The sequence below is a fragment of the Strigops habroptila genome, chromosome 2, assembly GCF_004027225.2.
Source record: "Strigops habroptila isolate Jane chromosome 2, bStrHab1.2.pri, whole genome shotgun sequence".
In the NCBI taxonomy this organism is placed as follows: Eukaryota; Metazoa; Chordata; class Aves; order Psittaciformes; family Psittacidae; genus Strigops; species Strigops habroptila.
In genome coordinates this window covers 47,990,666-48,016,609 of record NC_044278.2, presented here as the reverse complement: position 1 = coordinate 48,016,609, position 25,944 = coordinate 47,990,666, and the positions used below count along the sequence as shown (strand labels likewise).

At 38.6% G+C, this 25,944-nt stretch overlaps 1 protein-coding gene across 4 annotated transcripts in view; it reads left to right on the top strand.

Annotated features, from left to right (window-relative positions):
* The window catches only part of FRMPD4 (FERM and PDZ domain containing 4), a 298,110-nt gene that overhangs the window by 216,631 nt on the left and 55,535 nt on the right, over positions 1 to 25,944 (top strand). For 3 of the 4 annotated variants that reach the window (XM_030474891.1, XM_030474884.1, XM_030474910.1), the window contains exons 3-4: positions 13,689 to 13,849; positions 15,998 to 16,100. In XM_030474891.1, coding sequence (XP_030330751.1) covers positions 13,689 to 13,849; positions 15,998 to 16,100 — 264 coding nt within the window. The remainder of the gene's footprint in view (positions 1 to 13,688; positions 13,850 to 15,997; positions 16,101 to 25,944) is intronic. The other variant, XM_030474900.1, reaches the window with a different exon arrangement.

The window sequence follows — 25,944 nt, the reverse complement described above, 5'->3', positions numbered from 1 at the left end:
TGAACTGTTCCAGGGACTATGATTCCACTTCCCTTGGCAGCCTGTTCCAGTGCTTGACCACCCTTTCGGTGAAGAAATTTTGCCGACAGGATATGAATCTGATTAAAACTGTTAGAATTTTTTCAACATGAGTTCCTTATGTGTATGGAGGTTTTGATACAACAATGATTAGGTTAGCTATCCATCACTGGCGAAGACTTGTTGTTTTCTCTTGCCAGATATTTTAATTAATTTTAGAAATTAGTACAGTGAGCTTTGCCATTTTTAGTTCCAGTTGTTTTAAACTGTGAAAATGTATGACTCCTGTTTCAAAACAGAGAGTAATTTTATTTCCAGATATGATAGATGTTTTCTCTCCTGACACGAAATGTGAATTATATAGTTTTTGAAGTTAAACTGCTTGTCAGAACTGAGTAAAACATCTCTAATCTTTCTGAGTTCATGATTTCTGGAATAATAGCAGTTTGATTTGCATATTTTGTTAAATAAACTTGCTATATGAATAAATGATGACAATTTATTCCATTTATAGACTTTATGTGGTCTGAAAATATAAAGGTTGGTTGTCTGAGTAACTAAAGTTGTGAAGGTGTGAAGCTTCCTACATATGTTGACCTCTTATTCTATTAAAAATCTGTCTACTAAATGTTCTTTCACCTTGTAGGCTGTCACATGACCAAGTGCATAATTTCTGGAGATGTCAGCAAAGATAGATATATATGTGTGTGTATATGTATGTTGCCAGCTTTGTAGCATAAAACATACCACAGCTGAAGGAGGCAGTGACCACCATGAAGTTGATGTGGTTTGGTGGAAAGGTTTGGCCAGTGGTCACTGCTGGCAGAGCAGGGGTCCAGAAGGCTTGGTAAGCCCCACACATACACCAAGTTTTAGGGCATAGAGTGGTCTGAAAGCATTGTGACCTCAGGCTGGTCACTCTGAAAATAGGACATGCAGACGGAATTTTTACAAGGGCACATAGTGACAGGACAAGGGGGAATTGCTTTAAACTGACAGAGGAGAGATTTAGATTAGGTATTAGGAAAAAATTCTGCACTGTGAGGGTGGTGAGGCACTGGCACAGGTCGCCCAGAGAAGCTGTGGCTGCCCCATCCCTGGCAGTGTTCAAGGCCAGATTTGGTGGGGCTTTGAACAACCTGGACTAGTGAGAGATGTCCCTGCCTGTGGCAGGGAAGTTGAAACTGGGTGATCTTTAAGGTCCCTTCCAGTCGAAACTGTTCTATGATTCTATGTCATGGGCTGGAGTCAGCTTTGCCCTGAAGCTGCTGGTCATACAGATGCTTTAATGCAAGGGTCCATCAGAGACTGGAGGCTCAGAGCAGTTCTTCTGGTGAAGCGTGATTTAAACAGCTGCTTGGAAATACTGAGAACCATGTGCTGTGCCATGCAGTTTATTCTGTCCTATGTTTTAAAGGCCGCTATGGTTCAGTGATGTTATATGAAAATTAAAGTGCTTTGGGCCAGGAAGTATAAAAATGCTATTATAGAACAGCCCGCTTAATTGAGATATAATAAATTGGGGACTTCTTTACTGGAACGTTTCCTAAAATATTGATTTATCTTGATGATAGATACTGCAGCTTAATGGGGGGGATAGTATTGACCTGAATTTAGCTACTGCTAGGTAGTCAGATCATGTCACGAATGATGTTTAAACAAATGTGTATTTCAGAACTCTGTTATTTTCTGTTTCTTATGGGTTTGTTGTTTGTTGTTGTTCATTTTGTTTTTATTTGGGGGGGGGTGGGAGAGGGAAGCGGGTTGCAAAAAAATGCCTTGCTGAATATAGTACAGCTGCCAAATAGCACTCCTTCATTTTAACCCTGAACTCCACAGCAGCCTCAGCCTGAAGGTGACTGACACTTACAAGTGAAAGCAATTTAAATTTGCTGCTTATGTTTTGAAATTCATCCTTGTTCTTAAGAACTAAGAAATTAACATATTTCAGAACATTAGGGCTTATTTTCTTCAAGTTTGGCCTATTCTGTGAATATGACCAGTATATGTACACAAAAATGATAGTTTCTATGTTGTAGTACAGTAGGCTGAAAATATGTGTAGTATCAGTGACCAAGAGTTTGTTGTAATTGTACTTGGTTTTCTGAAAGTCTGAGTCTCTAAAGTCTTTGTTTCAGCACTGTATTTAATGTTAGAAATGCACCAGTGTTGTTTATCATAAAACAAAAAGATAATATTACAAAATAATTTTAGTACTTTTTCAGTTCTGAAACTTTGACAGACTTTAATTATATTTTTCATGAGAATGGTCTTTGCAGGGGTTTATCAGCTTGTAGATTTCAGAAGAGAGTGATATGTTTGAAGCTTAGCCAGGAAGCAAACTATATATTTGTGGAATTGTTCTCAACTCCAGAGTGAGGATCATTTAGTTTGGAATTAGCTGAAAACTGTAAGTCTGATAGAAGTTAAGGATAAATAACAGAAGTTAATGACAAATTCTCCCTGATATACAGGAGGGGGAGCTCTTCTAGACCACTGGAATTGTTGCAGGTGTCAATAACACTGGCTATGGTTGTGTTCTGTGTGTATGTGACAATAACTCTCTGTTTTGGTGCCCTCGATGAAGATTAAAGGGAGCAGTTAGTTCTAAAGACCTTGCAGAGTTGCACATTATTTTTATAAATGTTTCTAAGATGTTGATCGAGGTTCAGAGGTGAAGCTTGTAGAACTTTATCATCTGTCAGTAGAATTAAGTTTTAGCAAGTTCTGACATTAAGCATATTTATGCCACTTAACTGTCTTGCATTCTTTGTTAGGAGTTTATTACATGTATAAAGACTGCATTTTTCATAAGATTATGCCAATTTTAATGCGATGATAATTAAATTTGAGTTTTATGTGCTCTTTTTAAAATGCAAAAATGCTGTACTAGAATCTTCATATTTCTGCCTCATCAAAATTAAATGCCTATTTAGAAACCTTATAAAGCTCTACTCTGTATTACTTACGATAGGAAAAAGATAAAATCATGAAGCAATATGTTCTGCATATATTGCAGAAGACATTTAATTCCTTAATTCACTCATTTGTTACATTTTTCTCAAAATTGTACATTTGTCTTAAAAACTAAATAGATATTTGTGATAGGTGAAGAATACTAGAAGAGAAACATGCAGTATAGAAAGAGAAAAATGTCTCCAGATACCTTCCTTCACTGCTTTATTCATTTTGCTCTGCTGATGAGACACTGGTCTGTAATTGTCACTGTGTAGACAAGAGTTACAGAGCTCACTCTGCCTATTTGTTTCTCATTTTATTTTGGAAGTCGTAAAGGTTTGTTCTTCTCTGTGAGAAAAGAGCACAATCCCAGTGTCTTGAACTTCACCTAAAATTATGATCTGTTACTCATCTAAAGTGAACAAAAAGTTTGGCTATGTTGGCAGATTACATAATAAATATTATGGACCTCTTGGTGTGTGTCCAGAGGAGGACCACGAAGGTACTCAGAGGGCTGGAGCACCTCTGCTATGGAGACAGGCTGAGAGAGTTGGAGTTGTCCAGCCTGGAGAAGAGAAGGCTCCAAGGACACCTTAGAGGATCCTTCCAGTACCTAAAGGGGCCTACAAGAAATCTGGAGAGGGACTTTTTACAAGGACATGTAGTGACAGGACAAGGGGAAATGGTTTTAAACTGACAGAGAGGAGTTTTAGATTAGACACTAGGAAAAAATTCTTCACTACAAGGGTGTTGAGGCACTGGAACAGGTTGCCCAGAGAAGCTGTGGCTTCACCATCCCTGGAAGTGTTCAAGGCCAGGTTTGATGGGGCTTTGAGCAACCTGGTCTAGTGGGAGGTGTCCCTGCCTGTGGCAGGGGTGTTGGAACTAGATGATCTTTAAGGTCCCTTCCAACCCAAACGATTCTATGATTCTGTGATTCTATTATTTATATTAAAATGTATCAAGAGTCTAGCAAATATTTGGTATATTAGTATTATTACTGAAGTTGTGTTAGGCATTGGCTGATTATTAACTGACTCAATAAATTCCTCTGTTTTGCCTGTAGGATTTTATGATCAGTGTTTGTTCTTCTGTTATACTGACTCAGCCACTGCCTGGGAGAAAGCATCTCAGCTTCACCTGCATGTACACCCTTCTCTTTTTTGAGTTGCTAACATAGCATTTTCTTTCACTTTCTTACACTTTGAAACCAGTGTTTCACTAAAATCCATGACTTTCATTCCATTATGTCTGCTCTAGAACATTCAGTTTGAACAGGGAAATTTTTTGTGTTGATCAGCCTGGCTGCAACTTCCATTTTATTTTTTTTATTTTTTTTTTTGTTAGGTAAAGCAAAAGCCATGCACGCAAGCAGAGGAAAACAAGGAATTCATTCACTGTTCCCCATGGGCAGGCAGGTGTTCAGCCATCTCCAGTAAAGCAGGGCTCCATCATGCATAATGGTGACTTGGGAAGACAAATGCCATCATTCTGAACATCCCCCTTTCCTTCTTCTTCCCCCAGCTTTATATACTGAGTATGACATCATATGGGTCAGTTGGGGTCAGCTGGCCCGGCTATGTCCCATCCCAACTCCTTGCGCACCCCCAGCTTACTCGCTGGTGGAGTGGTGTGAGGAGCAGAAAAGGCCTTTGCTGTATGTAAATGATGCTCAGCAATAGCTAAAAACATCCCTGAATTATCAATGCTGTTTTCAGCCCAAATCCAAAACATAACCCCATACTAGCTACTATGAAGGAAATTAACTCTATCCCAGCCCAAACCAGCACAGTAGGTAAATAGAGATTACCTACAGGCTTTAGCGAAAGCTTCTTGGATATAATGAAGCTGAAACATGATCAGCAACATCCCTTATTTTTAAGGTATATAAAATGTTCTGTGGTTACTAGAAGTGCTGTCACTTAGAAAGGTTATCAACTTCCTTTGAAATGAAAAAGTAGGCCCAGAAAAATCATTCAGCCATCTTGTGCTGAAGTATAGCAAATAATCTATCAGGAAAAATAAATCTAAAAAATGATCAAATGCACCTGATTTTTTTCCTCCTTTCTATAAGCCAAGTTTATTTTTCCCACGACAGCTCTATCTGGCAGCCTCGCCTCCCAACAGTGCAATCTGTCATTCTAGATTATTTCAATTAAGTTCTCTCTCTTGTTTTGCATTTGCTGAGGAGTCATAATGGCACACTCCCAAATCAGCAGTTAAGAAGAGTAATCCTCTCTATTTGTATGTTGTTAGAAGAAAGGGGAAAGAAAGAGATGGTTTCTCTTTTTCCTGTCTGTCCTGGAGGCCTTCTCCAAAGGTGTTACAGAATTAGAAGATTTACTTTGAAGACTGTCTGTGAAGACTTAGTTACAGAATGTGAAGGCTTGAGTTTGGGACTTTTATGAGTTAATATGAAAATATTTTAAATTTAATCTTAAATTTAAGTGTAAGCTATTTAAGCTTTGTTGCTTGTAGATCCTTTTCGCTTTACAAAGATTCACTTCTATCTTGTAGCTGGAGAATGAAAAGCTTTTCCTTGCGCTCACTGCTCCAGTGCAGAAGTTGGACTTCTTTATAAAAGCGCAGCAACTTTATGAGATTCCCTGTGCTTGAGTCTCCAGGGAAGAGAATCCATGCCAAGCATGGGAAACTGGAGACAGCTTACTGTACTGACATAGAGATTGTTTCTCCATGTGCCCCTGAACTCAGAGAAACTCACATTTCTAATGGGTTTGCTGTGTTGCCCTTTGCTGAAGTCAGCTCTCCAACCTGCTTCCAAGTGCAGAGAGTTGTAGCCATCACAATGATATAGTAGTTTATGTCCCTGAACCTTTAAATATGTGGTTGGACATAAACTAAGCAGCTGCAGTATTGAGTACCCACTTTGTATCTACTAACCTGTATGTTGCTACTTTCACTTGATTGCTACTAGCAAAAACATATCCCATGGTTTTCTTCTTGAAAGACCTGGGCCAGGCAGGTGGCCAAACATCCTGCCTCCCTGAGCTGCATATGTGAGAATTGACTTGATGAAAGGTTCCTTCAAGGAAGGAAATGCCAGTGGGGTCCTAAATCTCTGTTCCAGGAAAAGGCAAGGCCCAGTTGGTGGTGCATTTGGGACCCTTGGCATAACCAGCTAATACGAGCCCCAGCCATTTCTGCTGCCTTGCTGTCTCTCACAGGGCTTGCCCTGGAGAGGAGCTTGTGGGGCACAGGTTGTTCTCCATCCGGTCTTGTACACATCTATAATTTGTGAGCTTCCTTTGACTGTGCTCAAGCCTACAGAGTGGGTTCCTGAATCTCATTCCACTTTGAATCTCACTCGAGGCTTTGAAACCAGAAGTATAGCTGCTAAAGCTGGTGTCACTCTGGTGGGAAAAAATTGCTGGGACAAAAACTGGATGCAGAAATGCCATTCAGTGTGGTGTGTAGCAGCATAATTACACATTAAGGGGGAGGGCTGTCAGCGTGCATTATATGCCATATGTGTACGGGTGCAATTTAGACCTACTCATCGTTGGTGCACGGATGTTGACTGTGTATTTCAGTCAGTAAAGAAGGCAGAGGCTGGCATCATGCCCTGCTTACAGGGGAGGAAGTCCCAGCATTCAGATGGCCAGCGTTGCTGGGAGCTCGCATTGTCTTCCTTTGGGAGATGTTCTCCTTTGGGATTTTTTTTCTCAAGTGTTAAAGTGTCATGTTTTTCTCAAGATATGTAAGTGTTGAAAACAGTATTTGTTTTCATTTTTGTCCTTCTTTTTTGTTTTGTAAATCATCTTACAATATTCATAAATCCTCTCTGCAGGGTTCCTTCATATTTTTCCTTCCTCTGTGGCCTGTTCTTTGCCATGGCCAGTTTTCACCGAGATGTTTCTATGCAATTTCTGCTCTTTGGCTGATGCCTGAAAAGTCCCATCCCAATATAGCCATCAGGAAACTCAACGTTGATCATGAACAGAGCTCTAGAAATGCTTGTGGCCATCCTGAGAGAAGGAAAATAAAAGGGAACTTCTCTGGCAATCTGTAGATACAAACTTGGAACAAACAGCTGCTAGTCTGCAGCTGGGCCTTGAGGCTTATTTCCATGTCTTTGTGGGATTCAAGTACAGAAGTTTGTTTTCTTCCAAATATATAGCATTCATATATAGGATATGCAGAATTGCAGAAGCATTCACATATTACACATGTAATATTGTCAATATGAGAGTGCTAATTGTCATTGTAAAATACATTTTTGGTGTATTTTTCCCAGTGTCTGCCTGAAGCCGAGCATAAATCTTTTTATCCCTCTAAATTTGTATTCACGTCAGTTTTATTCACTGTGATTTTGCTTCACTTTGTCTTGCTTTAGATTACACATCATGCCTACCAGTGGAGGAAGAGTGGATTTTGAAATTTTTTTACATGTCAGATTTCCCTGTATCCAATTTTATCAAAAAAGCTGTCGCCAACTTCTGAAACCAGCAAACCTTTTTTCCTTCTAATTACATTTTTACCATATGTTCATCCAGATGGCATATGCCAAGCATTTTCTAGGGTGCTATAAAATGACCTGACTTTAGAGGTTTTAACTGCTGAAGAAGCTAATGAAAAAAATAGAATTGACACCGGGGCAGAAAAATAGTCCTAGAAAGAAAGGGGGGGAGGGGAAGTGATACATCTTCCCAGCTGTATTTAGTGCTTATGATACTGAATTCTCAGCATACTTACCTGCATGAAAACAGTGAAAATGTAGGGAATGTTTTATTGAAGTGTTAAAAGTTAACTCCTCTTTGAACAGCTGAAAATAACTTTTGTCTGTTGAGTATGTCCAAAAAGTATTCTGAAGCTGTGTGCAACGCTCCAGTTCGCTGCAAAATGGAGCAAAAACCAGTTTGTCAAGCCACCAGATTCTCTGTAGGAGCAGCAATTTTACTTAGCAATGTAATAACTATTTGGGCACTTCTTCCCTGAAATGTCATTTCCAAGTAGAAGAAAGGTACAGTTGATGCAAGATTTTGACACTTGCATCCTAGCTCTTAATCATTCTTGTGGGATTTCTTGGAGGAAATAAATTAGCTTCAGGTATACTGAGAGGTGCTGGAAAGGAAAAGAAAGGAAAGGAATTACTTTTCATATTTAACTACTAGCTAAGATAAATAAATGAAGATCAATTTTTCATCTTCTGCAGAGTTTGTGTATTTATTCTCACCTATAACAGTTTCCTGTCATTGTTGTTTTGATAGTCTTTCCAGATTATCACGGGGAAAACTTTAAAATTCCCTTATATTTTTATCAGTTTCTGTAATGTTGTCTTGAGTCTCAAGCCATTTTACTTAATGCTAATTCCTGAAGACAGGTGATTGAGCAAGAATAAAATTTACTTTCTTTTGTTGCTGCAGTAGCTTTTACGACTCCTAGTTGCAAAGGAAATTTTGAGCACGCAACCTGAGGCTCTGAATAGAATATGAACCAAGATGTAGTTTCAGGGCAGGATGCGCAGAGGCTCATAGTCTCAGGGATTCAGTTGGACAATTGTACATGAAGGTCTGTTTGACGTCCTTAACTTGCATAGGTCTTTTTGAAAGTCACAATTGCGATCAACAAAGCAGATCCTCCACCTCCTCTGAATTAATGCGACAGGATTTTCACAGTGCTCAATGATTTGAAGTGGTTTTATTATTTCTGAATTAAACTTTTAATAAAAGTCCCCATCTCCATCCTCCTTGGCCACTTCCACTCATCTGCCCATGAGTGGTTTGACATTTCCACAGACTATTCTCCATCACTGACCAGGGTTACACCTGCTGTGTCTCAAGTCAAAACAGAGTTTATTTTGTGGTTAAATCAATCTGTAGAGCAGAGCCATTGTAACTATTTAAAAGCTAAGGAATAAAACCCTCAGAATTGAGAATTGCTATTAACCTTTAAAGTAATAGAAACAAGCTATAGTATGGAAATACATAATGAAACGCTAAAGTGCAGCCAGTCTTCACACTTGTCACGATATGATGAAGCAGCCATTTAATTATGGTTATGTAGTTTTCATGTTTGTGAGTGTGCAGCTGTGTTAAACTAACCTTGAGGTATCACCTTTTCTGCTGTTCTTTTTGTTGTTGTTTTTGGGTTTTTTTGGGTTTTTGTTTTTTTTTTTTTTTTTGATGTATGTACCTAAAGTTGTTAGGGTGCCTTTGTTAAGTATTTCCAAAATAATGTTTACTGTAACTGGAGTCACTGGATTCATGCTGTAGTTTTCGATTTCTTAGAAGAGTTAGACCCCTAAGCATTTTCCTGTGGAAATGCAAACTCCTGCATAACAAATTTCAGCCTGCTGAGGACAGGCTTTCTTAGCTGCCATAGATGAAACTGTCAGAATTAGCCCACTAATCCCTAAGCACCAGGGAATGACATGTCAAAATCCAAAGGCTGAAAAAGCATTGTACTTAGATACTTTGCTTTCAGTTACTAATAGGCATTATTAAATCAAGCTCTCATTTTAATTACAGTCTTTGTTTAGATATTCCGTGGGTTATTCAGTGTGTAATTTGAATAAGGAAAATGCTAAGAAGGTTTCCTTAGAAAGCAGTACCAAGTTAATCATTATGAAGCTAATGATGTGAAGATCCAAAGTGCCAGCCTTAAACCATACCTCTGACTTCCCTGAGCATGAATTCAGGTATTCAGTTGCTACATTAGGCTCCTCATAATGCCTGGATATCTGAATTGTGTTTGCAGGTGCTGGCTACCTTGTTGCAGCTCAGCAGAGTTCCCCAAGGTGTCTTTCCTAATTTTCTTCCTCCTTCACTTGCCATAGGCCCCTTAGTGGATGACTGTGCACATGAATTTTATGCCACCCTGCAATGCATCCATTCTGCTCTGTGTTCGTGCATGCACACTTATATGCCTATTCTCGTTTCCCCTGTTACCCTCTCTTTTGAGTATAGTTGCCGCAGAGCTTTTGAGAGTAAGTACTTGAAATTACACTTCTGCTATGATTTTCCATAGCTGGTAGTTTATCTCTCAGAAGAGGCTGGTGTATAAAATCTCTGTTCAAGAAATTCTCTAAGAATTACTCTCCTTAATAATGGCAGCTGTCGCCCACTGCTCATAATAAGAGTACATCAGAGAAGACAGCCTTTTGTGAAGCAGGGACTCATGTCAGTCATTGAAAATGGTGAGAGATGAGAATCTCTCTTTGAAAAGGCAGTCTAAGGGCATCTTGCGTTTGTGTATGTGGAAAAAACAGTTGATGCTTAAAATCAGCCTTTTTCCTTCCGTTTTTCCTTCAGAAAAGTAAATCTTTAGTACCATCTGAATCTTTTTAGATGATACTGTGCTTAGTATGAACTAAGCATAGTACCATCTAAACACATTTTTACTGTGTTTGAAGGAAATGGGAAATTTGCAGTGTTGCAATTATTCTTATAAGAATGTTTCACTGTTAAATTGGTGCTCTGCGTAAGGTTTTGAGTCCAAGTTTATTAGTTTCTGGTGTAGAACTCCTAGCATAGTTATTCTTCAGGAATCAATATTTCCATAGCTGAGATGGAGGTCAAATACCTCCAATTAATGCAAAATTCAAATTAGTCTTGAACTAGGCTACTATAACTGGCATCTCAATAATGAACTATCCACAGGAGGAAACAGGTTTGTCAGCGTACCATCACACAAAGCTTTGAGCATTCATGTAATCTTTTCTGGGATCATATTCATGTATCTTGCAGCTCTCTTGAAATACACTTCCAACGTACTGAATGATAGAAGAATATCTGATGCAGCAAGCTGTGGAAGCGTGAGATGCAGAGTCTTTTTAGTTGATATATTTGAAGGTGGATAACCTTAAAAATCAATGAAACCTGCTGTGCCTCTCAGAATCATGATGAGCGGTTCCTCGCTGATCCTCGTGCTTAGGCTTTGAATAACTGATGCTGTGCTGCTGCTCAGTACGAGCCGATGCAATGGCTGGAGTGAGGCATCCAGTAGCAGAGCTGTTCTTTTGAGCAAATCTCTGAGTCTGCTCTTAGATTTTATTATCTGAAGTGCAGCCTGTTGGTGGGGTTTTTCAGGGGTTGTTTTGTTGTGGTTTTTTTTCTGCATGATTTAATTTTCAAACCAGACTACACGAGTGCTTGAAGAGAGCAGGAAAGTAGTGTTTGAAGGCAAAAGTTGTATTTTCTAGTTGCTTGTAAATATGGGATTTCCTCTTTGGAGACGGTGTCAGCTTGTAGTGCCCTGGTTACAAAAATGGAAACACCAATTAGGAAGAAATGATTGGAAAGAACATTTTAACTGTGGAAATTTTGGTAAGGCTGTCAGCTAAAAGAGGTGACAAATGCAGAGTTTCATATTCTCTACCAAAGCAAAATTCACACGTTTGAAATAGGTAGTTTTTGGAATACCAGTGACACCTCAGAAAGCTCATTTGAAAGACAAATCGTAAATAGGAGTTGATGGGGAGGAGAGTGTCTGGGAGGCCTTGAAGATGGATTTCATAAAGAGTCTGCATAAAACTCTCTAGATTTTCTAACAGTTCTTTTGAATAAATGTAATAGAAAGTTACCTAAATTAATTGACAAGAACTGGAGGAACAGGAGGAGGAGGAAAATGAAGTATCAGATGTGAAGTTCTACCTAGTGAAACAAAATACATTTTCTTTACTGTCTTCACCTAATACAGATGCTAGGAGCACAGAGAATGTCTTAATATGTTATTTTTTCCTTATTTTTGTAAGAAAGTAGCTTCTGCTATCTCTGATCATATGCATAAAAAGGCAGCATGTTACTCTTAGGCAGACAGAATCTAGTGGTAAGGGTAGAGAGTTTCTTTGAAGAAAAGCTCAAGAAAAATCCAGTCACAGGAGTAAGCTCCCACTGAGAGTTTACTGAGATTTTACTGCTTTCTGTGTATCAGTAATAGAAGCAGATCATGGAGAGAATGGAAATTGATGTCATGCCCAAGGCGTGTGTGTTGGGGAAAGACCAGAGAAGTTTTTGCATGTCATTGATGCTGAAAAGAGATCTCTGAATGGTGCCTTTTTCCTTATGGACAGCCTGTCTGGAGTTCTTCAGGGGGTTGTATTTGAAGGTGGAAGAGGGACAGGAAGTGAGCGCGACAATTCTGGTCTCACAGGATGTCCCCTAACTCTCGTTATATGTAAGATTATAAAGGATATGGGAAAATAACATGATTTTCATATTCTTCATTATTTATAAGGAGACCAATGTTCAAACTGATGATACTTCTTTAGGGATATCTACTTTTCTGATGTCCTTTGTGGTGATCTTGGGTTGGGTACCTGGCCATTACCTGTCTCAGCCCAGGAGTCCGTGCCCTCCCTGCAGATGGGGTCGGGACTTGGCTCCGTTTTTCTGCTGTGTTTATCTACCGAGAGCTGGAGTTAGTTCAGAACCTGCAGATTTAGACTCTTGAAGATAAAAAAAGAATTAACTCTTGGCTAGGCAGCTTTAAACAAATACCACCTGAGCTCTGTCAGGACTCCAATAACTTGATGCCATGAGCTGTAGTCTGTCTTCATGCTATGCTGCCCAGGTGTTGCTTATTGTCTGCAGTGGTGACTAGGTTTCCTGAAGCACACAGGATCATAGAATGATGTGGTCTGGAAGGAACCTTAAAGATCATCTAGTTCCAACCCCCCTGCCACAGGCAGGGACACTTTCCTGCTCAAATCCCGTCCAACCTGACCTTGAACACTGCCAGGGATGGGGCAGCCACAGCTTCTCTGGGCAACCTGAGATGAGTTCAATTAGTGGCATTTGGAAGGGTATAACACTGGAGTGGTCTGTTTGTCTGTATCATCAGTACTGGGAATTGGTAGCTGTGATTCAGTGAGGAGTTCCAGGCATCAGATGGGAAACACAAAGAATGTTCTAGTTCAGTCAGCGTGCAGCATCAGTTACATATCTATGTTTATTAATGTCAGTTTAGAAGTCTTTATGTTTTTAAACCATGACCTCTTTCATGGATCTGTGATGCTGGATAGTTTTCATCCTTTTTTATTTTCTGCTTGAAAAATCAAGATCTTTCCCTCCAGCCATGAGAAATTTTACTTCTAGGTGCAGTAAGCATCATTATAGCACGGTAGCTGAAAGTATTTTATTAATTGCTGATGAATATATTTTCTTAATATCTTTTTTTTTTTCCTTCTTCCCTGGAACAGTTTGGAGTGACTTCAAAGAGTTTACACAAGTAGTAAATATAGAGCTGTTACATGTGCCTTTGGTAGTCTGTTTGAGAGTCAGCTCAGAAACTTGCTTAACATTTTAGAAAACCAAATTTAAACGTGTGTGCTCTCTTCTTGCAAAAGGCTGGCAGACTCTAATTGTTATCTTTTACATTATGAGTAGATCACTTTATTATTTTTCCCTTCCAAAAAATGAAGGATGAAAAATTCAAGTACATATGACAAAGGCTTTGTTGTTGGATTAGTTTTCTTTCATATATGGGTTATGATTAAATATATGCTGTCAAAGAGAGACCTCTTTATAGGCTGGTACTATTGATTAGTATTTGAGACCTGCCAGCAGCATTATTACTTCATGTATAAGAAAATCTAATAGAAAATTATAAAGTTGTTGTTTTAGTTCCTATAGTGAGAACATTTCAGGTATTCATCTCATATCTCTGCAGAATTTTCTTGGCTCAAGTAGATACCACAAAATCATGTTTTAATGATTTTTTTTCTTTTTCCATCTTTTATTTTTTTTTCACAGTCACATGACACAATCAGCCACATTTGAAGACCCTCGAATAGAGAACTGCCAAATAACCCCTCCAGCCCCTCGGAAAGTGGAAATGAGGAGGGATCCTGTGCTAGGATTTGGGTTTGTGGCTGGTAGTGAAAAGCCAGTTGTTGTACGCTCAGTAACACCAGGTATGTTTTCCCCACCTGACCACAGAAGCAAACTCAGACTTAATCTACTGAGGTGAAATACAGTTGCAAATTTGAGTACTGTTAAAATATTCAGGCAGGCAAAGTAGTCACAAATGCTAGGTAGTTTTTTAAGTCTTGTATTACCCAGTAGTTTCCCTGCTTGCACTCCTTTTTGAACATTATGTAAATGTGTTAACAAAAAGCCAGTTTTAGGTTATTACTCTGAGCAATTACTGTTGCTTGCCTGAGAAGAGTTGACCCATTTCATTCAAGGAAAGAAAGTCTTCCCCCTGCTACATTTATATTGGTTTGATGTCACCTTCATTGCCATTGAATCAGTGTTTTCAAGAGGTATGTTGAGTTGCGAGATGAAAACTTACCTATTTTTCATTCTTTTTGTCATCAGCTTCACAAGGAGAACTAGGTTTCCAACTGTAATACTTGGTTCTAACTGCAGTATGTGTTTATGAAAAAGAGGATGTTATTGCTGGCTTTTTTGTTTGTTTGGGTTTTTTTTTGTTTGTTTTTTTTTTTTTTTTTAAACGGATACTTCCGTATAACTATGTGGCAAAAAGACAGGTCAAAATAGATCCCTAACTGCCTTACGTGGAGTAAAAATTATTGAGGTTTGTGGTATTTTTGAACTTACGGGGGACCAGACCTGGGACTAATCAGTCTCCTGAAGAGCAGCCTCCTGCTCTTTATGCTTAAAAGTTCAGTTCTTATGTAAAATTGCCTTGGAGCCGAGGGCAGGGATTTGACTCTGCTCTTGTTTGATATGTCCTCTAGAACCCCCACAGAGAGCAGAGGAGAGGCAAAATTGACTTTGTGAAGTTCTGATGTCATTTACCCACATGTGTGCATTGATTATATTTGTATTGCTTTCAGCTGAACCAAGCAGTGTAACTAATATTTGAACTACATCCAGACAGTTCTTTTCTCCCAAGTTAGCATTATTAATGTAGTTCAATGTTAAAGTTCAGTTTGGAAAAGGTATATATTATATCCTGTTCCAAATGAATAGGAGGAAAGATGGGCTCAGGACAACATTCTCCTACATGGACTTGTATTTATTCATGCTGAATATATATAAGTGAAGTAAAGTTTTCAAACCAAACAGAGGAAAGGAACAGCATCAGCTCAATTATGAAATGAATTGGTTTTGATATGGAAACACTTTCTTTTAGGACTTTATCTTCATATTGGTAATATTAGTGAGGTTTTAGTGTATCATCATTGTGGAGTTTAAAGACTACAGAGGGCGTCTTTTCACTAGCAGTTGTAATGTCACACCCTCTTCGGGCATGTAATCATGCTGAGAAGTAAAGTATTATGTGCATTTGTAAAGCATAAACTCAATATGCATTTCAGCAGTGTCAGAATCCAAAGCACATAGACATGTACACATCTGTCTACTCAGACTAATGCTAAATATCTGTGTCTAACTGGAAGTGGCAATGCTTTTGGATGTGTTCACCAAGTGGTAGGAATCCAGAGGAAAAGAGACTCAGAGGCTGGAGGTATAGAAACTTACTGTCTTCAGATTGAAGAAAACAGATTTGTTTTGCCTGGAACAGAGAAGTCAAAGGAGAGACTGCAAATGACTTTCAAATATTTAAGTGATGTTTCATAGGAAAGAGGCATAAGATATTCTCCAGTGTTACTTTGCCTGGGACGGGAAACAATATGTTGCAACAGGGAAGATCTGATGTAGACACCAGGCAAAAAGACTTCTGGTCTCAACAGTAGTTAAACAGAATCATTCATTTATGGGAAAAGGGGTCATCCTCAGGATGGTCTTACTAGTGTATCGGACAAACTGATTGAGTCAGGTGTGATTGATCACACTTTAAAAGGTGAATTAGGCCACCTCTCATGGGTCCTTTTGGCCCTCCAGAAAATCAAGCCCTTATTTTTGGGTGGCTAGATGTGGGTTTGCAACTTAACTTGAGGAACTTCAATAAAAGCTGCTGAGCCGCTCGCTAGCTTTCAAGATTTTCCTGGTGAAGAAGTACTGGTAATGCCAGAAATAGTGTTAGTGTTAAACGTGCTATTATTTGAAGAAAACTGGACTCATAGTATGTGAACAATAGAGCGCATTTACAATGGTCTGCTAACCTGTGCTTCTTTTATTTTGTTTGTCTCCAGGCGGCCCCTCTGAGGGAAAGCTTATACCAGGGGATCAGATCATAATGATTAATGATGAGCCAGTCAGCACTGCTCCAAGGGAGAGAGTCATCGACCTTGTCAGGTAGTTGATGTCCTGTCGCTTAAACTATGAACCCAGTGCCTTATTGTCTGTGCAGTCATTTGATAATACAGCAAGTTTTGCCTTCTCATTACTGAGGAAAAAGAAAATAATGTTTAGTCATAATAAAGAATGGTGAACTATTTTAGTATTTAAATGAAGTGTCCTTTTAAATGTCCTCTGGGTAAAAAAATAGCTGAAAAAATATAATAAGATACTGGAACAGCTCCAAGATACTTGGGTATCAAAAGAGGAATAGTATTCTCCTGGTATTTATTTTTGGTATGGGTTGTTGAAAAGATAATTCCTGCAGCAAGGCAGCTCGAGTCACTGTTGCTCTGTTGCTCTTTTTACATGAAGAGAGTTGAGGCAGGTCTGTCGTATGTAAAGAGGAAAGCAAATGTGGTGGGGTGATTTTTAAGAGCAGATGGGTGCATGTAAATGGGAATATGTAGGGAAGCTCAAAGAGTTTGGGCTGCATTTCAGGTAGATGAGTTTGTGTGAAAAGAGTATGTAGGGATGTGTAGATAGGAGGCAGAAAACAAGACAAAAAACTGACTGTGGAGAGTGCAGGAAAGGTGAAATATCAATATTTCTAATGGGATGTAGAAGGAAAGAAAGAACAGGGACTGAAAAATGTAGATGTAGATGAATGTAGAAAAAGGATGTAGAAAAATATATGGTGTGGTTCACATAATAAGCTTTGCATTTGGAGTAACAAAAAGTGTTAGTGCATTGCATAGAAAAATCATTAGTAATAAAAAAAATTAAACATAAAAATCTTTGTTTTAAATTCCAGTAGCCTGGTTGCTGCACACCAGTTTTGTTTCCATATTTTCCTTCTCATTGGTGTAATCTCTGAATTGGTGGGTCTAGTTGATTCCTAGGAGATACTTAGGTTTTAACTGTGCAGGCACCTCTCCTCAGAACTGGTAGTTGTCATTGTTGTCAGTGTTATTCATGTAATTTTGAAAAGTCACACTTGCTTCCAGAAATTTGGGCACGCGGTGCCATGACAGTTGTACTCCTCTTGGAGATCACAATTTGAGCAAATGCATGATCATTTGCTGGGAATCCAGCTGTGAAGCAAAATTCAAAAGGAGAAACAGAAATGGTATAAAGATACCAGCAACACTGATGCCTTTATCTGGGTTAGGCAGGTTTGGTGAAAATAAAATACATTTTCGGATTTAAAAAAGAAAAACAAGGAGTGTTAACCTGCAAGTCACCTAAGAGAAACACAGAATATTAAGAGGGGACTTCAGCACTTGCTTTTTGTGACAAAGACCAAATGAACTGCATGAACTATCCTGTTCCTAATAAATTTCTGTCCTACAATCTGTATTGGCCATCATCACAAGCCTCACAAATGGGTCTTAAACTCATTTTTGATGTCATTGATTCTTCAGAAAGTGATGATATTGCAGTCTTCATTCTTTCCTTTTTTTTTTTTTTTTTTTGATATTTATGTAATTAGAATTAGGATCTCTTTCTCATTTCTTTACTGCCAGTAATATGTAGTAATAACAACAAGGTAAATAGACTGAATAGGCCTGAAACTAACTGAATTTATTGTGTGGCTGATTCACTGTCAGCCTTCAAATGAGAAACTGAATAAGAATGTCACACTTCCCAATTATGTTGACTCTGTAGGTAGTGTCTTAAATTAAATGTTGTTGCATTCCAGGGGAAGCTTTTGGTGACACTTACACTGTAATTCTACCTCTGCTTTCACAATCTATCTGCCATTGGGATTTTGACAGAGACTCATTCTTTGATGGGACCTAGAGTGAAACGTATTGGGATTGTATATTACAGCATTTGAAACGAAAAGCTATCTATTTATGCCAGTGGGGACACCTGGAATGATTAGACACTGTCACTGTACAATACTGACGCCATAGCAGAGGCAGTTCTTTACACCAATGAAATAATGAATCTCTTCTGTATAATAGAAGGTTTTCATATGCATACATCTGCAACTTTGAAAATGCTTGCTTTCAGTGTTCAGTGTGCATGGAAGCTATTTTGAAAGCTTGTTTTCCAGCTGGGAGCAGTGTATCTGTAGTCAGGAATGAATATGTTTTAGATGCAGGAGTTAAGCAATAGGCATAATGACAAAATGGTAGAATTGAGATGGGATTTCTGGAGGTCATTCAGTCTAACCTCTTGCTCAAAGCAAGCTAGTGTCGAAGTTAGATGTGGCTGCTCAGCACTTGTCAAATCAAGTTTTTAGTATCTCCAGAGATGGAGATTTCACAACCACACTGGGCAGATGTTTCAGTTGTCATCTTTCAAAGATGATAGAGGACAGCTTTTACAAGACATGATCCAACTCCCTTCACTGCCTTAGATGCATACCATCTGGGCCCATGGACTTGTGCCTCTCTTGCCTAAGCAATCACTAATTCAGTCTTTGCCTACTACTGGGTCTACTTTGTTCCTTTAATTCTGCCACTAAACTCAGCAACCAGGGTGGCAGATCTTGCCACTAAAGACCAAAGCCAAGAAAGCATCATGTTGAGGTACTTGAGGCCTTTTCAGTGCCCTTCGTTAGGTTGCCCACACCATTTAACAGTGAGTTCATATTTCCCTTGGCTTTCACTGCTGATGTAGTTGTAGAGGCCCTTCTTGTTACCCGTCACATCCTGTATCAGTTTCAGTGCCAGGTGGGCTTTGCAAACCCTATCCTTGCCTGGCCAGGTAGGGATTCTCTGTTTCTCCTGGGTAGCCTCTCTCCGTTTCCATGTCTGGTTGACTTCTGTTTTGCACTGGGTCTTGGTCAGATGTTCCCTGTGGAGTCACGCTGCTATCCTGCTGTGCCTGCCTGCTTCCTTGAGGATTGGAATAGGCTGTTCTGGCACTTGGAAGAGGCTCTCCATGAAGATCACCCAACTCTGCTGAACTCTGGCTTTCAGAGCAGCATCCCACAGGAACCTGGCCACCAGTGCCCTGGACAAGATGAAGTCTGGCACTTTAGCTTGGACTCCTCTTCCTCCTACAGGATCTTACACTGTACCATCTTGTGGTCACTGCAGCACATTAGTGAAAATTGATATTCGGATGCCACATTTTTTCTGTGACTGTATGATCTCGTGCTGATTAGGAATTACAAGTTATATTTTATATTAATGATGTGAAATTCAGTGACTATTTTTATGCAGCTTTCCCTAAAACTTTTTCAAAAGTCAAGAAATTATTTGTCTTTATAATTGCAGAGTGTGGAAAAAATTAATCCTCTTTCAAAATAAAGACATAAAGATCGCAGTATGCTGAACAGAAAAATGCAAACTGCATGAGGAAAAAAAAAAGCAGATTTCGTAACCAGATGATCATCATGTTTTAACAACCTGAGCAAGACTCAAAACTTCCAAGCAAAAGTATACACAAAAGCTAGATGTTAGGTCAACCTTGAATGTTAAACAGCATTTTCAGTGTAATGAAATATTTGATTGCTTTCCAAGAAAATATTGTCAGGGCATTTATTTATGAAAAGAGTTATGCTATTGAAGGAAAAGAACGTGGAAAAGAGAATTTCTGCAATGGTTTATATTAAATCCAAAAAATAAAAAAAGATTCAGAATATCCACCAAGAACGGTGTCTGAAAAATGTCAATTAAATCTTTTTTCATTAGGAAAAAGCATGTCCCTAAGCAATAAATCTGTTTTATTTCTAAATTTTCCGCAAATTAAGTCAATGCAATTTATTTCAGATTACTTGTTTTTCTTCACTCCTTTTACAGCTCCAAATTCCTCGTGTACCTTCTATTCTTACAGGATTAGAAATAAATGGACCAGTCTTTTAAAAAAGTCCCTTTTGTGTAGCAGTTTTACTAAAGGAAAATGCAAGATAAAGAGAGCACATAATACAGAAATTTTCACATTGTCTCTATTGCATTTTAATATTTTAATTATGTGTGTGCTTTCTAAATATTCATTACTGAAGATAAGCTTCCTTAAGTAGAAAATTGTATTAAAGCCACCTCTGCTGACGCCAGGGGGTACTGACCAGGAACCTGGTGAAAGCTTCTGCTTTGTTTTTTGAGAATTGAGGGATACTTTTGTATCCTAGGAGGTCTCAAGTCTGGAGATTATTGGGGATATTCATTATAAATATCACCTGTAGGTCATTCTCATCCGTCTAATTCTTTTGCCTCTGCTTTACTGGCAGCATTTAATTAGTGTTCAAGTTGTCCTTTGAAAGCCAAGGTTGCAGAAAGATGAATATAGTATGGTTTGCAGACAAAATACATAAGGACTTATTATTTCCGGGTAATGTTCAATGGCTTTTACACCGTATTATGTTCTCCTGAGCTATTTTCAAGCAGAAACCCAGAAGTCATGTTTACGGTTTCCCTTACAAAGAGAGGTCGCCTTTATGAGCATCACTTATGTCTGCAGTCTAGATGTGTTCCATTCAAGACAGAAAGTTACTGAAGTTTGAAAAAGAGGAAGAAACAAGCCCAGTTTTCTAAATGTATGGTTACAGTCCAGGCAAGGAACAAGTGAACAGAATGCTAAAGAAGGAAGATGTTTTTGAAGTGCAGTCAGTTCAAAATTATAGCAGGAGCTATTTATGTTGGGTTTATTTTATTGCTGATACAGATTCTATGACTTAAAGCTTTTCACACATACTTAAAAATAAGTACTTTGGGATAACGTTGAAGTCATTGCACAATGTAGCAAGTTTTGCACATTTGAAGGTGAGCAACAATGCAAAACTAATATATTAGAAGGTGTATTAATGTACTGTAACAATTAATTGGTTGTTTAGAGGTGCATTTCATTATCATTGGTTAATGTTAAATTTGTATCGTTTTAAGAATCAGTTTAATGAACCAAACTGTCTTTTAAAACACTTAATGAAATATACCTAACAAATAATTTGCATTATAATATATTTATAGGTAATTCCTACAGCATGAATGGCTTACCTGATTATCTTAGATTGTGCTGAGTATCCATTAGTCTACAAGCATCCCAACATAAATAAAATGTCTTTTTATTTAGTAAGATACTTGACTGAAATTGCCACTTAAGTGGTAGGATGTACTGCTTGCCACAGAACGCAGACTCTGAGTAGGGAACAGTAGTGGTATTTTTTTCATACTTTAATTAAATGGTTATCCAGGCAGCCTGTGAAGAGAGATGGGCACCTGAAGAGGGTGATCCATCCAAGATACTTGTTTTGGAATAAACTAGCCTGTTGCAGAAAGCCTATTTATGCTTTGACTAAAGAAGGAGCACATAAAGCTCTCTTAGAATAGAAAGCTGGCTTCTAGGTTGCTAAATTAGGCTAGATTAGTTCATTCCTTGAAACTGTAACAGCAGTAAATTAGTATTTGATGTCCTGTGGAATTCCACTAAAAGACTTCTTTAATTGCAAAGCGAGAACTGAAAAAGGTGAAATTCATTAAGGGCTTTTCTTTGTTGTTGGCTCAGCTCTATTTTCTATTTAAGATAAATGACTCAAAAACCTTTCTGAAATAACTCTTGCTTTGGCAAGTTAGTGTCATAGCAAGTTTTCATGAAGAGGATCTGGAGAATTCTTTCACAATTCTGCAGTAGAATTTCTGTTCTAATTTTGTATTACCATAAGACTGAAGAGAAGGAACTCTCCAGGATTTCAGGCTGCGTGTTGCATTTTAAGTACTAACATGCATTTAATCAATACTGTCCCTTCTCACCATCATCATGTAGTGGATGAGGATTCTGTCACTGCCATTTGACTCCATGTGTGTCAGGGAGCAGGTTGCCTTCTCTGCATCATCATAGCTAAATGCAAATGCAAAAGGAAGCTCAATGGCAGTGCCTATCATCTTTTCATAGTAGTTTAAGATACTATTTTTCAAGTGTAATTTCTGTCCCTGGTCTTAGACTGTTCATATATTGGATCAAGCAATTTTGGTGGACTTAAAGATATTCTTTCTTCATCAACATCATAGAGAAAAAATCAAGCATATTAAGCTATTAGTTATGATACTGCTTAGCAACCAAGAATCTTGAAATGTGCTTTTCCTGAAAAAGCAGTTATGCAGACCTTTTAATCTGAAAGTACTCCATTATACTCCCAGTTCAGTATATAAATCCAGAGGCTATACCCATCTTGTTTCAAACCTTGATCTATGAATTGCTAGTGGTTGGGGGTTTGGATACATAATGCTGAATAGGGGACAAAATGTTGACAAAATCAACAAAATTATCTGTAGGAGTTTTAGAAGTGACATTAATGGAGATAAGCTTTCTGTCAGGGCATTTAATTAGCTACTTCTAATCAGCTGGCCCAAGCACAGAGCTGGGAATCAGGGTATGAGAACTCACTTCCTGTCTGACTTGAGGGGTGCTGTTAGATGTATATCTTCCACCTTTTGAGGGGTTTCTGCGACATAATACAGAGAGAACTTAAATACTTTAAATCAGCTGCTGCAAACTGAGAGCAGCTCAGTTTTTGTCTTCTGAGAGCAGCTCAGTATTGTCTTCTTTGCCTTTGTTTCTTGGCTGCTATGTTGAGCTGCTTCCAGTACTTGAGCTAATATATTGAGAGCTAATTCAGATCTCTCTAGATTTTAATTATTAATCTGTAATATGTTTTCACAAAAGCTTGCCCACCTTTTCGAAGACTTTTAAGAGTTAAGCAGAATTGAAAGCTGCATAGAGACATTACTTGTTATTGTAAAAATGAATACCAACTATGGAAATTACTCACTTTTAAATCTGTTGTATCTGTGAAAGCATGCAGTCTCATATCCTTGTTCTGTTCTTAGAAGAAAGTTGGCTGATATGATTTAGACAGGTTTGGGCTCAATAACTCAAATATTTGGAATGCTGAGAACTTAAGTGGTAAGTTTCTTTTCATGTTCATCATGGCGGATGCCCCCTAGAGTTAGCAAGTCTAGGGTCTTTTTGAAATTCCAAAGCTTGATGTGTCATCTGGTTGAAATGTTGTGTCATCATCTTACTCTGTTACACTCTAGAAAAAGGAGGCAGCCGTGATGAATTTCAGGTCAACGCTTCTGTGACAAGTTGCTTTATGATAACTGAATGCAAGAGTATGGACAGGTATGTGCAACAGCTGTGCCCAAAACACAAGCAACAGTACAAATGCCTTCTTCAGATGTGAACTAGCAAACATTGCTCTCATTAGCTTGTTCTGACAAGCAGACTTCCTGCTTCTCATACAACTAAACAAAAGCATTGGCTTCTTTGCCTGGAGGATTTATTTTGAACCCAGATGCACTGATGTGAATGTTTCAAAATATTGTTTCCGTGTAAAGTCATACAAATAAACAGCTAGCTTTGAGTTTATTATGAATTAACGCTTCCAGGTGATGTATTTTCTCTATATTGCATGATTAGCAATAGACATTTATCCTTCGTGCTGTTGCTGCAAGTCCTGTGCATCAAAGGATAATGTCCTGTTGCAATATGTAGCAGGAGGTATCTTAAAATCTCATGTTCTGTGTTTGGGGTGGGGAGCATTAGAGAGGAGGTGTCAAACTACAGAAAACTCATGGTTTCTCTCTCCTGACACCATTATCTGTCTATTTGGGATGACATTTCCAAATCACGAAAGATATGTTGGGCAGGCCAGCCCTCCACATTGTGCTGTTGGTACTTGAATATCCTGTTGCTTGTGTGGATGCCTTGAGGACATTATTACAGGACAGCTACAGTTATACAAGACAAACGTTGTGATACGGAATAGATTAATCGGCAGAAGGCAGAAAACAGGGAGGAAGGCAAGACAGAGACAGGTTCAGGACCTTGCTAGGAAAGTGCCAGTCTGTGCAGAATGGTTTCTGGGCTTGGAGAAGCAGTATGAGCTGACAGGAGAGGATTGTGCTGTGCATTTGGGGCTGCCAGCAAGGAGTGACTATGAAGTATGAAGATGACAGGGATCCCTTCACCACTGCATGCACAGGACTCACAGAGCAGCTCTGTACTTCCAGAAGTGTGTGGTTGCCCTCACTAGGAAGTTTACAACTTCCTCATCCTGCCAGTCAGTTGCTGACTGATTCAGCACACATATGTCAGCTAATGGAGCTACTGTAATGGAAAACATAGCCATTTTTGAGATGTGGTAGTTGCACGATATAAGGTCTGTGATACTTTGTGAAGACTTGTGTTACAAACAGCGTGGCAGTGGTAGCATCACCATTCCCTTTTATCTTGAGGCAGTGCTGGACATTTGGACCATAGAAATCAACTGGTTTTTATCTGCTGTTTAAATAGCTTCAGGGTGACGGAGAAATACTTCTTTAAAAGACTAAAAGGTAGATAGCAGTATCAAGAAAAAGGCTTGTAATTACTATGAATTATAACTGAATGCTGTATTTTGATAGAAAGACAGCAAAGGTGATGTCAAGAGCTGGAAGACAAGCATAATATTTTTATGGTTTTGCAAGTTTACCCTTGGAGGATTACATCCGCTATAGGCACCTTGTATCAAGGAAAGGCAATAAGTTCTTAATCTCCTGTTTTTAAGGAATGCTGTTTTGAGGGTGGCAGTTTTATATGCACCAGTGCTCACAGGAAATGTAAAAGGTAATTTAAACTGTTGAGAGAGAAGGGTGAAAAGCCTGTGTCCAATTTGCAGTGTCTTGTATAGTTTCATGAATTTGAAATACCTTTAGTTTTAAGCTGCTAGTTCTGCAGAAGCTCCTGGCAGTGTCTGTATTTGAAGGGGTTTGTGCATTTAAAAAAACTCATCTGTTTGTCAAATTGGAGAAAATAAAGCTAGCGTAACTGTTAGTGTGTTGGCTGTGTATATCTTTTTTTTTTTTTCCTTGTAGCACAGTGAGAATGGAGGGAGGAAAAAAGCAAAAATGAATGGCTTTTAAAAAATCTTGAACCATGTAATTGGAAAATATGAGTAAATTGAGGTCTTAAGTCCTTCTCGCTGGGCTGCTTAGGTACTGAGGACAGCTGGCATGTTGAGTGGTGGTATAACCCTGTGCCTGTAGTTAAGGGAGCACTGATTTCCAGATAAAGATGGAAGCAGCACTTGCTGGGGTGGGAGGGAGGTAAAGAGAGTGACTGGGAGATGGGTAAAACCCTACTCAGAGCAAAGTGTCATGGAAAGGTCTTGGTATCTCATGATCCATTGGTATAATGGTGTAATTTTATTCAATGTATAATAGAAAGCTGACTCAGGAGTTCCTGAAGATGGGAAGACCTTTCTCTGGCTCTTTGGTATGCTGATATATATAGTGTCTTTCTTTATTCCTGATTCTCAGAGTTAGGTTTCAGTATCATAATCCCATTTACTTCCCAGACTGTCTCTATACTTCCATACTTCATTGCTCTGGCAGCACTGATGTTGCCTGTCAGTCAGCCAAAGGCATGTGGGGGTGACAGTACTTGACACCAGTAACTTGTAGTTTGTCTATGGAGCTGGAAAATCACAAAAATAGTACAAATGAGAAGTAGCTGGCTGAATACTAGCCTAATAAAGCTCTCTCATTCCAAACTTCTTTTTGATTCAGAGATGTTTAGACTTAATTGTGTTGTAAAAAAATTGAATTTGGCTCTTGGTGCGGTTGTCGTTAAATTTTTATGTCTCTCTTTGTATTGGCAAGATCTAATTTTTTTTTTAAGCTTTTTCAAAAATATTGAGAAATAAGATCAAAAGGCTTAAGACTGTCATTAGCAAGTCCTTTCTCTTTCCTGCTTCCCTCCAATAAGAATAATTTTGTGACTCATAGCCTCTCTTAGCAGTTGATAGTATCATGTAATTGGAATAGAAATGTTCTAGGGACTTCTGTGTTGGTTGATGGTCTAGAAAACAGAATTAGATCATATTTTTAATTTAGCAATAGTACACCCAAGAAGGACTCCCAAAATTGCT